The sequence below is a fragment of the Chlorocebus sabaeus genome, chromosome 20, assembly GCF_047675955.1.
Source record: "Chlorocebus sabaeus isolate Y175 chromosome 20, mChlSab1.0.hap1, whole genome shotgun sequence".
NCBI classification, from domain to species: domain Eukaryota; kingdom Metazoa; phylum Chordata; class Mammalia; order Primates; family Cercopithecidae; genus Chlorocebus; species Chlorocebus sabaeus.
Genome location: NC_132923.1, coordinates 8,404,209 through 8,420,259, shown reverse-complemented (window position 1 = coordinate 8,420,259; position 16,051 = coordinate 8,404,209). Strand labels below are relative to the sequence as shown.

The window sequence follows — 16,051 nt, the reverse complement described above, 5'->3', positions numbered from 1 at the left end:
GAAAGGTAAACTCTGTGATTGCAGGGCCCATGTCTCTCTTATAGCTGTGTCCCTAGCTCTGAGAGCCACAGCAGGTGCTCAGGAAGTGGAGGTGATTGAATGCGTGGTGAGACAGGACCACAGAAGACATGCTGGAATCAAGCAGGTAATGATGCCATGCAGTAGGTGTTTCCTCACCTCCAACCCGGAGGTTCTGACTGGGCTCCTGTGCCCGGAACCTCTGCTCCCCTTCAGGCAGTGAGCCAGTATCACTGATGGGAATATGCCCAGTATCAGGTGGGTTGGGTCCGAAACAAGGTTGAATGTCACCACTGACCCATCTGCTTTCTAGTGACCCTCTCTCCATCAGCCTGTGCTACTTCTTGCTTGGAATATTGCAGAAGCCTCTTAGCTGGCCCCATGGACTCTACATTCTCCCTGGTTTGATTGTGTCCTTCCTGCCCTTCTTTTTTTCTCAGAGACAGTCTCACTCTGTTGCCCAGGCTGGAGTGCAGTGGCAAGATCTCTGCCTCCCAGGTTCAAGCAATTCTCCTGCCTCAGCCTCCTGAGTAGCTAGGATTACAGGCACCTGCCACCATGCCCAGCTAATTTTTGTATTTTTGGTAGAGATGGGGTTTTACCATGTTGGCCAGGTTGGTCTTGAACTCCTGACCTCAAATGATCCACCCTCCTCGGCCTCCCAAAGTGCTGGGATTACAGGCATGAGCCACCCCACCCCGGTCCCCACTTGATTTCTTTATACTCGTTAAGGTTTGTAACCCAAAAACTTTGCCTCCCACATTCATCAGAGTTGGCCCCAGTGACTTTTGGACATTTTCATGACTGGGATTGTTCACAATCATCTGCTCCCAGCTCCAGAGAGGGATTTCCAAGCAGCAACGGCAGTGGCCCTGGGACAAGGGGTCAGTGCTCACCCTGGCACGGCAGGCCTGGGGTGTCATGGAAGCGCACCCTCCTTCCCAAAGAACTGAAGTTGTCTTTGGCACCGCCTTCAGGTTCCTGGGCACCTGGGGGGTGTCTATTTCTGATCGAGATCAAGAGCTCCTTAAGGAACAGTCCTGTGACCTGTTCATCTTTATGTCCCCAGTGCCTGGCACCCAGCAAGGATGATGGCAGCAGAGCAGAGGAGATCTGGGCAGAAATGTACAAAATTCAGTTTGGGTCACACTGAAACTGTAATTTCTTTGGCTGTTCCCTTATCTGTGAGAACACAATTTGTGGGAGGATTACGAAGCCAGGGCCAGAGTTGGAGGGCTTAGGCTTGGCCTGGGGACAGCAAGGAGCTTTGGGACTTTGTTCCACACCCATAGGAATGTGCAGAAGGGGCCTGGTCAGGAGTCTAGTGGCCTGGGTTCCACGCAGCACTGACACTTACTAAGCCCTCTAACCCTGGAGAAGTTGTTTCACTTCTCTGAGTTCTTGGCATCTGCTAAATACAGATGAAAATCCTATCCTCACCTATTTCAGGGGGTGGCTATGAAGAATCTAGAAGAAATTTGGAAATTATAAAAGGCTATATAAATTACAAGGGCAGGGTCGGGCATGGTGGCTCACACTTGTAATCCCAACACTTTAGGAGGCCAAGGTGGGAGCATTGCTTAAGTTCAGGAGTTCAAGACCAGCCTGGGCAACAGAGCAAAACCTTGTCTCTACTAAAAATGAAAAAAATTAGCTGAATGTAGTGGTGTGTGCCTGTAGACCCAGCTACTTAGCAGGCTGAGGCAGGATTGCTTGAGCCCAGGAGGTCAAGGCTGCAATGAGCTATGATCACGCCACTGCATGCCAGCCTGGGTGACAGAATAAGACCCTGTCTCAAAGAAAAAAAAAACGGGGGGAGGAAGCACTTGCTGGTGGCACTTTCTGTGGATCACAGCCATTCATGGGGCTATCCCAGAGGGTAAGGCCCTCAACCCAATCCCACCTCCAACATAAACAGGCCTGTTGCCTGTGAGGTGCAGCATAGGTCAACCTCTGCAGGATACATTCTAGCCAGGTGGGAGGTGGAACAGGGACCCCCTCCCAGCCACCATGACACCCTAAGGCCTTCTAAACCCCACCCAAGCCAGGCTGGCATCAGGGAAATGAGAGATAAGCAGCTCTGAGAGTGTGCTCCAAAGAGGTTTATTAGTATCCACACTGGGGAGCCCTGGGTTCTTGCCCAGAACAAGGGGCTGAGAACATCCAGTCAGGATGCAAGGCTGCCACAGGCTGAGGGGACTGGCGCTGGGAAGACAGCAGGGTTTCTCCTTCAAGCACAGCCAAGTCACCCTCCTTTGCCCTTGGAGTCTCCTCCTGAAGAGCATGGCTGTCTTCCCCATGGAGAAAATGAGGTCTCCAGACGTTTCCTGCTTTGCCCAACATCCACCAACCCCTTCAGAATCTAGACCCCCCTCTGTCTGTTCCTCACCTTGGCCAGGATCAGGGGACCCCTCATCTTGCAGAGTCAGCCCCACCCCCACTGCAGCAGGCCCCAGCTGACTCCTAGAACCTAGCGACTACAGTCTGGAGCGGATAAATTCTATCAGGTTCTCCAACTGCTCCTCCAGGCGCTGTTCATCTCCGTGGTTCTCGATGACCCAGTCAAAGCCCCCAAAGTTGTCCAGGCCACATTCTGACTCAGCGTCGTCCACCCCTGTGAAGGAAGCATGGAGAGGTCAGGCCCCAGCCCTCCAGACAGACACCAGTCTTCAAGGCCTGCTAGCCCCAGCTGGAGTGGGCCCTCCCGGCCTCTCCTCTGCTACCCCGGAGCTAAGGACTACCCACCCAGAAGGCACCTCCCTACCCCTGAAACACTGCGATGGTAGGTTCAGCAGCCCACAGCCACCTGGGCCCCCCAGCTGATCCCTCCTGACTTAATTCTTCACTTGCTACTGCCTACAGAGGGTGAATCCGGTCATCTAAAACCACACACAACTGTGTTTTCATTTTCTGTCAAGGTGGTTGTGTCCTTTTCTATCCCTAAATCTGTCCAATTCAGTCCCCTCAGGAGGCAGCATGTGCCAGAGTTAGAAGCAGAGGGTCAGGAGGCCAGCTCCTCCTCTCACTCTTTGTGACCCTGGGAAAGAGACTTAACCTTTCAGGCCAGGGCCTCATCCGACCATGGGTAAATTAATAACAGCATCTACCTGCTGAATCTGTTTTGATGGTAAAGTGAGACAGTGCATATAAAATGCTTAGCACAGGCCTGGACCATGTGAGTGCCCCAGAAATGAGTAGCATTAGCAGTGGTCATACCCATTGGATCTGAACTGCTCCAAGTCACAGTGATCTAGGGCAGGAAGGAAGCCTAAGTTGTGTTTCAGAAGCCCACAGAGAGGGTCCTGGGCTTGCACCATTGAAGCTTCCAGCAGAACTTCCTCTCCACTACTAACTTCTAACTCCACTACTGTGTTAAAAAGAAGTGAGCTTTGTCAGGTTTGCCCTTGACCACTGTCAGCCCCTACAGGGCTGGAAAGCAAAGGTGAAGAACCATGGGGGTGGGTCCCAGCCAGACTACCAAAGCAGCCCACTGGCCATGAGAAGATAGCCTAGGTTAAACCAAGAGAACCTTGACCCCCAGGACCTCCTCCACCATGCTACTCCCTAATCAGGAGGCCTCAGATTCTCTTTTATCATCCCTCACTCACTTTCCCCAGGCCTGCCAGGGAGACAAACCACAGGATGGGTAGCCTGTGTCCTCCTGTGCCCTACACATGGAGTGGCTCACCTGACGTGAACACCCAGCCCCGCTGCCGTCGGCTCTGCTCCAACGCTACGACGCGGACAGTCTGCGTCATGGCCCCATAGGCCTCCCGAAACCACTGGATGTCAGACACTCTCCGTGTGTCACTCACCAACTGCAGGGGAGGGACACAGGTGACCAACAGGACAGGATGCTAGAAGTGAGGGGAGGTGGGGGACTCCAGAACCCAGGGCAATGTGGGGTGTGGCTCTACCCCACATCTTCATGAGCAAGTCAGCAACTAGACTCACTATTCACGGATTCACTCATTCATTGAACATACGCCACTGAGTGCTGACTACATGTCAGGCAGTGCTCCTGACCATTCATCCAATTAAGCAAGTATTATAGCAAGTACCTACTGTGTGCTGGGCACTGTGCTAGGTGCTAAGACTAGAGTGGTAAGCAAAACAGACCCTGTGCCCGCCCTCTCAGAGCTTACAGTCTAGTGGGAGACACTGAACAGATGTTTAGTGATCGAATAACCATGTGATTAAAGTGTATGTCAACAAGTGTCTCAACCTCAACATGGCTGAAACTCAACTCCTGATTTCCTCTCCAATCCTGTTCCTCCCAACCTTCCCTGTCTTAGAAAATGGTAATTCTATATTTGTCCACCTGCTCAGAACAAAATCCTTGGTATAGTCTCTCACACCCCACAGCCAACCCATGGGCAAATCCTGTTGGTTTTCTCTTCAAAATACATGCAAAATCGACCCCTTATTTCCACTGTACCTTCACTCCCCTCTGTGCCCCAACCATAGTCATTTTGTCTGTTACAGAAAGGTCCTGGCCATGCGTGGTGGCTCATGCCTATAATCCCAGCACCTTGGGAGGCCGAGGTGGGTGGATCACTTGAGGTCAGGAGTTTGAATTTTGCCATATGGCAAAACCCCGTCTCAACTAAAAATACACAAAAATTAGTTGGGCATGATGGCACATGCCTGTAATCCCAGCTACTCAAGAGGCTGAGGCATGAGAATCGCTTAAACCCATGAGGCATAGGGTACAGTGAGCCGAGATCGTGTCACTGCACTCCAGCCTGGGTGATGGAGTGAGACTCTGTCTCAAAAAAAAAAAAAAAAATACTCCACCCAGTCCCTGTGCTTCTGCTCCCATCTTCCCCACAGCAGCTAGGGCCAGCCTTCTCAATCTTAAATCAGATCATGTCTCTCCTCTGCTAAGAACCCTGTAGTGACTCCCCATCTCACTCAGAATAAAATCCCAGCTCTCCCAAAGGTCCTCCCTGGGAAGTCCGACCTGACCTCCCACCACTCACGCTCACCCACTCTGGCCACCCGGCTTGTCCTCAGACATACCAGGCACACTCACCACTCAAGCCTCTGCACTTCCTCCTCTCTCTGGAAAGCTACTTCCCCAAATATCCATTCAGTTATCCCTTATTTCCTTCAGGTCTTCCTCAAACATCATCATATCAGTGTGGCCTTCCCAGGCACCCTTAATAAAACATCAGCACTTCCCTATCTCTCCTCATATCCTAGGCCTACTTTATTTTACTCCTTAGTATTTACCTCCACCTGATATATTCTGTATTTATTCTGTGCCTATCTCCCCACCACCCTCAGCTGTAATGTAAGCTCCCTGAAGGAAGAGACTTCATTGCATTTTTGCACCAATATATCCCCAGAAACTGCAACCATACCTGGCAGAAGTGGATACTCAATATTCACTGGCAGAATGAATGAGGAAGAAAAAGGGTAGGGTGACATAGGAGCACCTGCCAGGGAGCACCAGTTAAGACTTGAATATTACGGAAGGCTTCCCTGTGGAGGTGTCATGTCAACTGAGCTGAAGCTAACCAGGGAAAGAGAGAAAGAAAGGGCAGTCCAGACAGGTGGAAGGGCATGTGCAAAGGCCCTGTTTCCAGAAGGAGTTTGACTGACTTGAGGACCAAGAAGGCCAGTGTTGCTGCAGCTCAAGGAGTAAGGAGGCTAAAAAGGTAGCAGAAACTGGATCACACAAGGCCCAGAAGTTCATGTGAAGGATTTTCATTTTGTTCATGAGAACAACGGGAAGCCACCAAAGTATTCTAAACAGAACATGAGAACGAGAAGCCACCAAAGTATTCTAAACAGAAGAGTGACATCGCTTGGTTCATGTTTTCAAAAGGTCAGTCTGGGCTGCACGCAGTGGCTCACATCTGTAATCCCAGCATTTTGGGAGGCTGAGGTGGGTGGATCACCCGAGGTCAAAAGTTCAAGACCAGCATGGCCAACATGGTGAAAACCCATCTCTACTAAAAATACAAAAAAACTGCAATCCCAGCTGCTTGGGAGGCTGAGGCAGAAGAATCACTTGAACCCAGGAGGCGGAGGCTGTAGTGAGCCAAGATTGCGCCACTGCACGCCAGCCTGGGCGACAAGAGTGAGACTCCATCTCAAAAATAAATAAATAAATAAATAATAAAACGTCAGTCTGGCTGCTGTGTAATGAATAGAACACAGACGGCAAGAGCCACAGCTACAGACCAGTGTGGAGGCTACTGCGATTGTCCAGGCCAGAAATGGTGGGGGCTTGGGCCAGGACGGTGGCAGTGGAGACAGAGAGAGATGGACACAGCAAAGAGCTCGGGAAACAGGTGTTCTTCATGCTGCCATGGAGCCCTCTTACCCAGATGGGCTGAGAGACACCCTCCACAATCTTCCTGCAAAAGAAGCCTGGGTCAGCCTGGCGTTTCTCCTCTCCCCAGCGGATCATGTCCTTCCGAAAGGCCTCCTTGTAGGTGCTGGCGTCCAGGAGTCTCTGGAAGTTCAAGCCATGCTCCTGCCCAAAGGACATTATGTCTATGTCACCAGCCTTTCGACCTCAGTGGTCTCTCCTAAAACAGCAGAAGAGCCATCCCTCACCCTCACCTGCCTCTCCCAAGGCTGATGCAAGGATTAATGAGGTTTCAGCCAGAACAAAGGTCTGCAAGGGAAAGAACCCCAGCAACTAAGAAATCCCAATCACTGGTAGACAGAAGAAAGGTCTGGGGATAATCCAGAAATTGTTTCAATTTGTCTTTGAAATGTGTGGCGTGGTTTCTCTTTTGCAAGTTTTACCTTCCCAATTATTTCTGGCTTAAACTAATCCTGAAATTAGTTTGCATCCCCTGGGCAAAGGTTTAGCCTTCAGCTAAAGTGGGAAATCTGAGGGGGAAAAAAAACTCCTGCACTCCATGTCCTCCCACTAGCATTGTTTGCCCCCATCCCAAATCCCACGGAGATTGTGTCTCCTTCCTCTCCCCCTTATCCCTTCCCATCCCCAAATTCCTGGCGCCTTTGCTGAAACAGCAACACTCCATTTAGCTCTGGGCACTTATGTGCAAGGCTTCCCACACCCAGAGGACCCCCAGGCAGGAGAGGCTACTCTGACCACCTGGGGAGCTCCTTGCTCCCCACTCAAGCAGAGGGGTCCATCTAAAGGGATCCAGGATAGGAGGCGTCTGAAAAGCACCACCCAGTTCAGGTTCTGGCTCCTCCATGAGCTCACTGCAGCAAGACTTTCTCCCCTCAGGCTCTCAATTTCTTGATCACCCACCTGCTCCCCTTGCTGCAAGAGGAGGTCAGTAGCCACCTCCTGCTCCTGAACTGGTTTCCCTCCAGGAATATCGTGGTCTGCTTGTCATTTATATTTCCCCTTGTGACTTAGGAAATCAATGCATGAACATTTCATTTTGGTTTTGCTTTTTAATGGGAGTGGGGGATAGAGTGGTGCTGGACTTCCACAGAGCAAGGGCAGTCTGGCCTATCAGAATCTTCCATGGAGGTTTTAAAAATGCAAATTGGGGCTGGGCGCAGTGGCTCACGCCTGTAATCCCAGCACTTTGGGAGGCCGAGGCGGGGGTATCATGAGGTCAGGAGATAGAGACTATCCTGGCTAACACGGTGAAACCCTGTCTCCACCAAAAATACAAAAAAATTAGCTAGGCGTGGTGGCGGGTGCCTGTAGTCCCAGCTACTCAGAAGGCTGAGGCAGGAGAATGGCATGAACCCAGGAGGCAGAGCTTGCAGTGAGCTGAGATCGCGCCACTGCACTCCAACCTGAGCAACAGAGTGAGACTCCAACTCAAAAAAAAAAAAAAACAAACTGGCCAGGCGTGGTGGCTCACGCCTGTAATCCCAGCACTCTGGGAGGCCGAAGTGGGCAGATCACAAGGTCAGCAGTTCGAGACCAGCCTGACCAATATGGTGAAACCATGTCTCTACTAAAAACACAAAAAAATTACTCTGGCGTGATGGCGCATGGCTATAATCCCAGCTACTCAGGAAGCTAAAGCAGTAGAACTGCTTGAACCCAGGAGGTGGATGTTGCAGTGAGCCAAGATCGCGCCACTGCACTCCAGCCTGGGTGACAGAGCGAGACTCCATCTCAAATAAATAAATAAAATAAATAAATAAATAAAAATGCAAACTCCTGCTCCTTCCTCCTCCCGCCCCCACCCAACCCCACCAGTCTGACTCAGAAGGACAGAAGCAAGACCTATCTGGGAATTTTGGAAGATCAGTTTTGAAAGTGATCCTGGGAGGCCTTTGGAAGTGCCTAGGCCCCACTAGGGAAGGCTCAGTGCCTTTCCCTTCACCCCTTCCTTCATCCCATCTCCCCACCACCAACCCACCACCCCGCAGAGTCACTTCCAGTCTGTCTCCTGGATACAAAGAAATTCTGTGTCCAGTTTCATTTGGGAAAGAATCCTGCTTAAAATTTTTGAAAACCAGGCCAGGCAAAGTAGCTCGCACCCAAATCCTAGCACTTTGGGAGGCCACAGTGGGAGGATCGCTTGAGCCCGGGAGTTGGAGACCAGCCTGGGCAACATAATGAGACTCCCATCTCTACAAAAAAAAAATTTAAACTTAGCTAGTCATAGTGGCATGCACCTGTATTCCTAGCTACTTAGGAAGCTGAAGTGGGAGGATCACTTGAGTCCAGGAGGTCAAGGCTGCAGTGAGCCATTATGCGCCACTGCACTCCAGCCTGCACTACAGAGCAAGACTTTGTCTCAAAAGGAAAAAAAATTAAATGACTTAATTTAGTTATTCTTACAATAACTGGCTGCCACCCTATGAATGGGTCTGTTCAGCTGGTGAGAGATGACCCAATGCTTCCCATGGAGGCAGAGCTGGCACACAGAAGGGGGGACAATTCATTTTATGTGGTTCTGGAGGCCACACTCAGGCCAACGGAGGGGCCAGAGCACATGTCCCAGAAGGGTGCACCTAGAGGCCAAGGGCAAAATGTGGGCAACAAGAGGGCTCTTCACCATGTGGGAGGCTGATCTTGCCTTCCAGGTTCTCTTTCCGAAGTCTAAGATTCTGAGAGTTCCTATTGACTTATTTTTTTTTTATTCTATTTTAACGATCCTATTTTTTTTTTAACCCACGTGGTTCAAAATTCAAAGATACACATTAATTTACAGTGAAAAATCTCTCTCTCACCCTGTCCCCTACTTGGGGGCAACCAATGGTACAGTTTCTAACGTGTCTTTCCCGCGCAGTGCAGGAACACATCCCAGGCACCTGAAACAGTGCTGAACATGAGACAGGCACCCTGTAAATATTTGTTAAACAGCCGAATATATGAGCAGATACACTTAGAATTCCTTTACAATTCTTGGTCACAAAGTGCCTCCTCAGTTTTAGACAAAGGTAGCATTCTTTACACACTGTTCTACATCTTGGTATTGGCTTTTTTTTCCCCCCATTTAATGATATATTTTGACAACTTATGGGACTAAATTTCTTTTTGTGTGTTGTTGTTTACTTTAAAAAAAAATTTTTTTTAAAGAAACAGAGATGAGGTTTCACTGTGTTGGCCAGGCTGATCTCTAACTCCTGGACTCAAGCAATCCACCTGCCTTGGCCTCCCAAAGTGCTGGGATTACAGGCGTGTGCCACTGTGCTCAGCCTGTACTAAATTTCTAGGAACAAAGTTCCAGGGGCTGTGTCAGGCCAGCTGAGTGAGAGGGTGGTGTGAGGAGGCACAGTCAGGTCCTTACTAATCACACAGCATCAGAGCCACCAACTCCAGTGTCGACAGCCTTTCCTGGGCACACCTTCTTGAACTCACTCTGAAGGGAGGGAGGCTATTAGGAAAGAAATATAAGCTGAAAATGCCCCCACAACGTCCACTCACAGAAAACCAAGAGCTGGCCACCGCCCTGCCAGCAGTGGTGACGGGGATCATGCCAGTGACTCAGGCAGCAGCCACAGCTGCAAAGTCCTGGAGCCGGCCCCGCCCAACACACCGGATGCCACAGAGCACTACCTACCTGAGCATACTGCTCCTTGAGTGGACCCGAGAGCCGCAGAACAGCACAGACATCAGCTCCGAGTCTGAGAGACAGGGAGATCAGAAGCCAGTTAGCCTAGAATTTCCAGGAGCTTCCAGGTCCCAGAAAGAGAGTCAAGAGGCCTGTGCTGAAGTCCCATTTCTACTACTGGTATTATGTAACTTTGGTAGGTCTCAGTGTCCCTGATCCTATTTCTTCATCGGAAAATGATGATAACACTTTGTTCTGTCTCCCACACAGGATTATTATGAAACTCTAATGAATATAAAAGAGCCCTGAAACTAACAGGTAAAATGTATAAAGAGATACTTACAGTGTGAACAGGCACAGCAATATTCTGGCTGGATTAGGTTATTGCCCAGACCCTAAACTAATTCTCTCACAGCCAGAGGTACCTGTCTCCACTGACTTGGTCACCATAACATGTATCATTTATTCATTCACTGGTTGGGCATGGTGGCTCACACCTGTAATCCCAACACTTTGGGAGGCCAAGGCAGAAGGAGTGCTTGAGGCCAGGAGTTCAAGACCAGCCTGGGCAACACAGTAAGACCCAAAGATACCATCTCCACAAAAAAAGTTTAAAAATCACCTGAGCATGGCAGCATGTGCCTGTACTCCCAGCTACTCCAGAGGCTGAGGCGGGAGCATTCCTGAGCCCAGGAGTTCCAGGCTACAGTGAGCCACGATTGTACCACTGTATGCCAGCCTGAGAGACAGAGTGAAACCCTGTCTCAAAAAAATGAACTAAGAAAAGCAAATGTAAAAAACTGAAACAAAAGCCAGGTGCGGTGGCTCACACCTGTAATCTCAGCACTTTGGAAGGCTAAGGCAGATGGATCACCTGAGGTCAGGAGTTTGAGACCAGCCTGACTAACATGGCGAAACCCTGTGTCTACTAAAAGTACAAAATTAGCCGAACATGATGGCGCATGCCTGTAATCCCAGCTACTTGGGAGGCCGAGGCAGGAGAATCGCTCAAACCCGGGAGGCGGAGATTGCAGTGAGCCGAGAGCCGAGATCGTGCCATTTCACTCCAGCCTGGGCAACAAGAGCGAAACTCCATCTCAAAAAAATAAATTAAATAAATTAAATAAAATAAAAAATAAATAAAAATAACTTATTCATTATTTAATTTACTTAACCAATCTTTTTTTTTTTTTTTTTTTTTGTGAGACAGCATCTTGTTCCGTTGCCCAGGCTGGACAGGCTGGAGTGCAATGGCGCGATCTCAGCTCACTGCGAGGCAATCTCAGCCTCACGAAGTGCTGGGATTACAGACGTGAGCCACCATACCTGGCCTTTTTTTTTTTCTCTTTTTTGAGACAGAGTCTCACTCTGTCGCCCAGGCTGGGGTGCAGTGGCGCCATCTCATCTCACCGCAACCTCCACCTCCACCTCCCTACTTAACCAATGCTTTATTGGGTACCATATTTGGATCTAGGTGATACAAATGTGAATGATACATGCTTCCTGCCCTAGCCTCAAGATGCTCACAGATACACTTAATGCACGGGAAGACAAGTGTTTTTTGTTTTTGTTGTTTTTTTGAGACTCACTCTGTAGCCCAGGCTGGGTGCAGTGGCGCTACTTCAGGTCACTACAACCTCCACCTCCTGGGTTTAAGCTATTCTCCTACCTCAGCCTCCCAAGTAGCTGAGACTACTGGCCCCCGCCACCACGTCCAGCTAATTTTTGTATTTTTAGTAGAGAAAGGTTTTACCATGTTGGTCAGGCTGGTCTTGAACTCCTGAGCTCAAGTGATCCACCTTTCTCAGCCTCCCAAAGTGTTGGGATTACAGGTGTGAGCCACCGCGCCCAGCGATAAGGGTTCTTTGTTTTGGTTTTTTAAGAGTCAGGGTCTTCCTGTCACCCAGGCTAGAGTGCTGTGGTATGATCACAGCTCACTACAGTCTTGAACTCCTGAGTTCAGGCAATCCTCCCACCTCAGCCTCCTGAGTATCAGGGATTACTGGCATGCACCACCACACCCAGCTAATTTTTTTTATCTTTTGTAGAGATGGGGTCTCACTATGTTGCCCTGGCTGTAAGTGTTCTTATTTTCATGTTTCAGATGAGGAAGCTGAGGTTATGAAAGGAGGATTGACTTCCCCAAAGCACCACTGTAAGTAGTGAAGCCAGGATTGGTAAAATAAATATAAACAACATTTAGTTCCTGCACCTCTGCTAGGTGCCAGTAATTATTCTAAGCCCTTCATGCACATTATCTCCTTTAATCCCTACAACCACCCTATTATTATCCCCATTTTACAAATGACAAAACTGAGATACAGGCTGGGTGCAGTGGTTCACGTCCGTAATCCCAGCACTCTGGGAGGCCGAGGCAGGCAGATCACTTGAGGTCAGGAGTTTGAGACCAGCCTGGCCAACATGGTGAAACCTGTCTCTACTAAAAATACAAAAGTTAGCTGGGTGTGGTGGCACACACCTGTAATCCCAGCTACTCTGGAGGGTGAGACAGGACAATAGCTTGAACCCAGGAGGCAGAGGTTGCAGTGAGCTGCAACCTGGGTGCGCTCCAGCCTGGGTGACAGAGCAAGACTCCCTCTCAAAAAAAAAAAAAAAAACTAAGGCACAGAGTGAATCAGAGATGTGTACAAGATCACACACTAATCAACAGTGAGCCAGGGTTTGCATCCCAGCAGTCTAATTCCACAGCCTGTGCTTCTGACCACTATTTGACATCAGAGTTTGAAGGTGAGGAGAAATGCAACTTAGGAAAAGGTGGTGAGATACTTAGTGGTGAAAAATTCAAGTGGTGACCTCTGCTCTGGGCTCTCCCACACCTTTGTAGAACCCCTGTGATATCCAAAAGCAACTTCCTGGTACCCCCACCACACTGGCCTTCAAGAGGAGAGGAGCCCCCCTCCAGTTTCTCCCCATCCTCTGCTCTCCTAGCCCAGGTCTCAGCAAAATGCTCCCGCACAGAAGATCTTGCTTTGACAGAAAACACTGTGCAAAAGGTATTATTATTTGGGGAGGCAGTCAGATAAAAGAGAAAGAAACCAGTCCTTGGCGCAAGACAAAGCTGAATTTGTTTGGGTTTTTTTTGTTTGTTTCAATTATATATTAATTGCTGAGATGCCCATCATGAACCACAAAACTGAATTTGAATCCTGAATTTGCCACTTACTTTGCTACCAGCAAGGGTTTTTTATTGTTGTTAGCTTTGTACGTTATTTTACTTCGAGACAGGGTCTCAGGCTCTGCTGCACAGACTGGAGGACAGTAGCATGATTACAACTCACTGCAGCCCCCAGGCTCAAGCAATCCTCCCACCTCAGCCTCCTGAGTAGCTGGGACTAGAGGTGCTTGCCATCGCACTAGGCTAACTTTTCAATTTTTTTGTAGAGACTAGGGTCTTACTGTATTGCCCAGGCTGGTCTCCAACTACTGGGCTTTCAAGCGATCCTCGCACCTCTGTTTCCCAAAGTGCTGGGGTCACAGGCATGACCACCACACCCAGCCTGTTCAACTTTTTAAGAACCTCAGTTTCTTCACCTGTGAAATGCAGATGCTAATAATGGCACACAGTACCTAACAAAGAAGTGAAGAGGGTTTTTTTGTTTTTGTTTTTGTTTTTAAGACAGGGCCTTGCTCTGTCGCCCAGGCTGGAGTGCAGTGGCGTGATCTCGCCTTACTGCAACCTCCGCCTCCCTGGCTCAAGCAATTCTTCTGCCTCAAGCTCCGGAATAGCTGGGACCACAGGCGCGTGCCACCATGCCCAGCTACTTTTTGGATTTTTCGTAGAAGCGGGGTCTCGCCGTGGTGCCCAGGCTGGTATCCAACTCCTGGTACATTGAAAGTGCCTTGGTAGGAACCATTATTAATGCTTCTTAGACCTGTAGCTGAAGGTCTTTGGAGAGATGGTCACCTGGTTCTTTGAGGCTCCCGTGTGTAAATTGCTGTTTTATGTAATGGTGACATTCCACCTTCCCCAACCCAGTGGTCCTCCTGCCTTGCAAACGGAGGACCCCTACTCCAAAGCTCACTTGGTGACACCCAAAAGCACTCCTCGTGTCACGTGATGCGGAGAGCTCCCCCTTCCACCTTTCCCGCCCCACGGACACCTGCTCTGCAGCGCCTCGGTCACGAAGTCCTTCCCGGATTTCCTCTTGCCGCTGAACAGCAGCACCAGCCGCGGGGCGCCTCCCAGCGGGGCCATGGGCCGCCACGCCTCGCGAAGCCTGAAGCTGACACTTCTCCCTACCCCTAAACTCCGGACACCGCGCGGAATGGACGCGGCCACTGAGCGGAGCAGCAACACGGAGCAATCCCACCCCTCCTCGCCATAGCTGCGAACAGGGCTGACCGTCCGCGACTGTGCGCTCAATTCATGTCCAAACAGATACCGGGAGAAAAGGGTGAGACCCGCGGAGAGAAAGGCTGTTCCTTCACACGGCAGCCTCCCCTCGTGAAGCTCCCCCACCCGAACTCACTTAGAACAGTCCAGCCCCGCCCAGAACCTTTGCTCACAGCCGGGACTGCTTAACTGACTCCCGGGGAGGAACCGGACGCGACTACATTCCTCCGAGGGGGGTGGCGTCTGAAATTTCCTGAGGTGAACCCCATGTTCCCTTCCGCGCAGCCCTAAAAACTTTAGGAAAAGAAAATCTCTGGAGCGCGATCACTTGGAGACGTTTTGGAAACTGCCTTTTTGCCTGTGCGTTATAGTGCATGTGCCTCAGCAAATCTGCGGGTGCCCCAGAGTGGGAATGGGTCTTCCTGGGGGTGTAAGGCAGCCCTGACGCCAGCGGCGTGTCTGGTCACGTCATGTCGGGGGAGGAGCGGAATCGCTCACACGATATTTTATTGTCAAGCAGACTTTATAACCCGAGCCGTCACTAAGATGTGGCCCGTTAAGCCCGGCAAGAAACCTTTGGTTGCTTTTCTAGCCGCAGCCTCCGGATCAAAGGTTTTCGGAAGCAAGAGCACTTGAAACGGCGTGGGTGACATCGATAGTAAGGGAGCGTTGAATCCCTTGATGAGATTGCCTGGTTTCAGCCGAAGTACGTCTCCCAGCCAGGAGTTTGAGAGGCAGAATAAGAATAATCTGTCCTTTCCCTGAATCCCCGGTTCTGCCTCTGCCCGCAGTAGCTGACGGGTAGCCCCAGCTGAGTACGTGGAGTTGTTTTTGGCTATGACTTGCAGTCCTGCATTTTTCTGAGCATGTCAGAACAGAGCCTGCAACTCATTACTGCCTCCACTAGAGAAAAAGTGTAGTGTGGAGACTTAGGGAGAAACCATTAATTTCCTGAATGTTGAAAAGAGGCGCAGGAGAGTGGTCAGATGCAAAAAGAACAGACTTTAGTAGGGTGTGTGTGTGTGTGTGTGTGTGTGTGTGTGGTTTTAGTTTGTTTTTGTTTTTTTTTTTTACAACCCAGAAAGCACTGCACTCATCAACGCGCTAGAAGGCAGCACAGAGTGGCTTTTCAGTCCCAGCTTGAACACTTAGCAAGTCACTCTGAGTTTACCACTGATAACGCCCACTTCCCAGGGTTATAATAAGAAAGGAATGAAGAAAATAAATGACAAGGTACAAAAAATACTTTGTAAGTTCTCAAGTATCATCCAGATGTAAGGGGTTGTTATTTATTCCTAGCACTTTGTCATTCAACGCAGAATCAGATTTTCCAGCTCATCTTCAATAAACATGTATTTGGGCCTCCACAGAAAGTGCAAATCTCCTGCTTTACTTGAGTCACATGGAAGGAGTCAGAACTTACTCCCGGAGTCTCTTTCCTCACCTGACCCAATGCACACCCCTTACCTCCCTCCCCAACTCTGAGATCCAGCTCCCTGAATACCTAGTGAGCGATCAGAAAACTTCCCCCAGTCCAGGCACAGTGGCTCACGCCTGTAATCCCTGGCCTCGTCCCGCCGCACTTTGGGAGGCAGAGGTGGATCACCTGAGGGCAGGAGTTCGAGACCAGCCTGGCCAACATGGCAAAACCCCATCCCTACTAAAAATATAAAAATTAACTGGACGTGGTGGTGGGCGCCTGTAATCCAGCTACTCA

The 16,051-nt window shown here is 49.9% G+C and overlaps 1 protein-coding gene across 2 annotated transcripts; it reads right to left on the bottom strand.

Annotated features, from left to right (window-relative positions):
- Positions 1-2,105: 2,105 nt before the first annotated feature.
- PMVK (phosphomevalonate kinase) lies at positions 2,106-14,507 on the bottom strand. 2 transcript variants are annotated; one of them, XM_007976951.3, is made up of 5 exons: positions 14,102-14,507; positions 9,990-10,053; positions 6,353-6,505; positions 3,707-3,836; positions 2,106-2,632 (listed from the first exon to the last, which is right to left on the bottom strand). In XM_007976951.3, exons 1-5 carry the CDS (start codon positions 14,194-14,196, stop codon positions 2,496-2,498), a joined length of 579 nt encoding a protein of 192 aa, XP_007975142.1. In that variant the 5' UTR covers positions 14,197-14,507; the 3' UTR covers positions 2,106-2,495. The 2 variants fall into 2 exon arrangements, with proteins under 2 accessions (XP_007975142.1, XP_037853791.1); XM_037997863.2 differs by lacking the exon at positions 9,990-10,053 and having other exon boundaries at positions 14,102-14,202.
- Between the last annotated feature and the right edge of the window lie 1,544 nt (positions 14,508-16,051).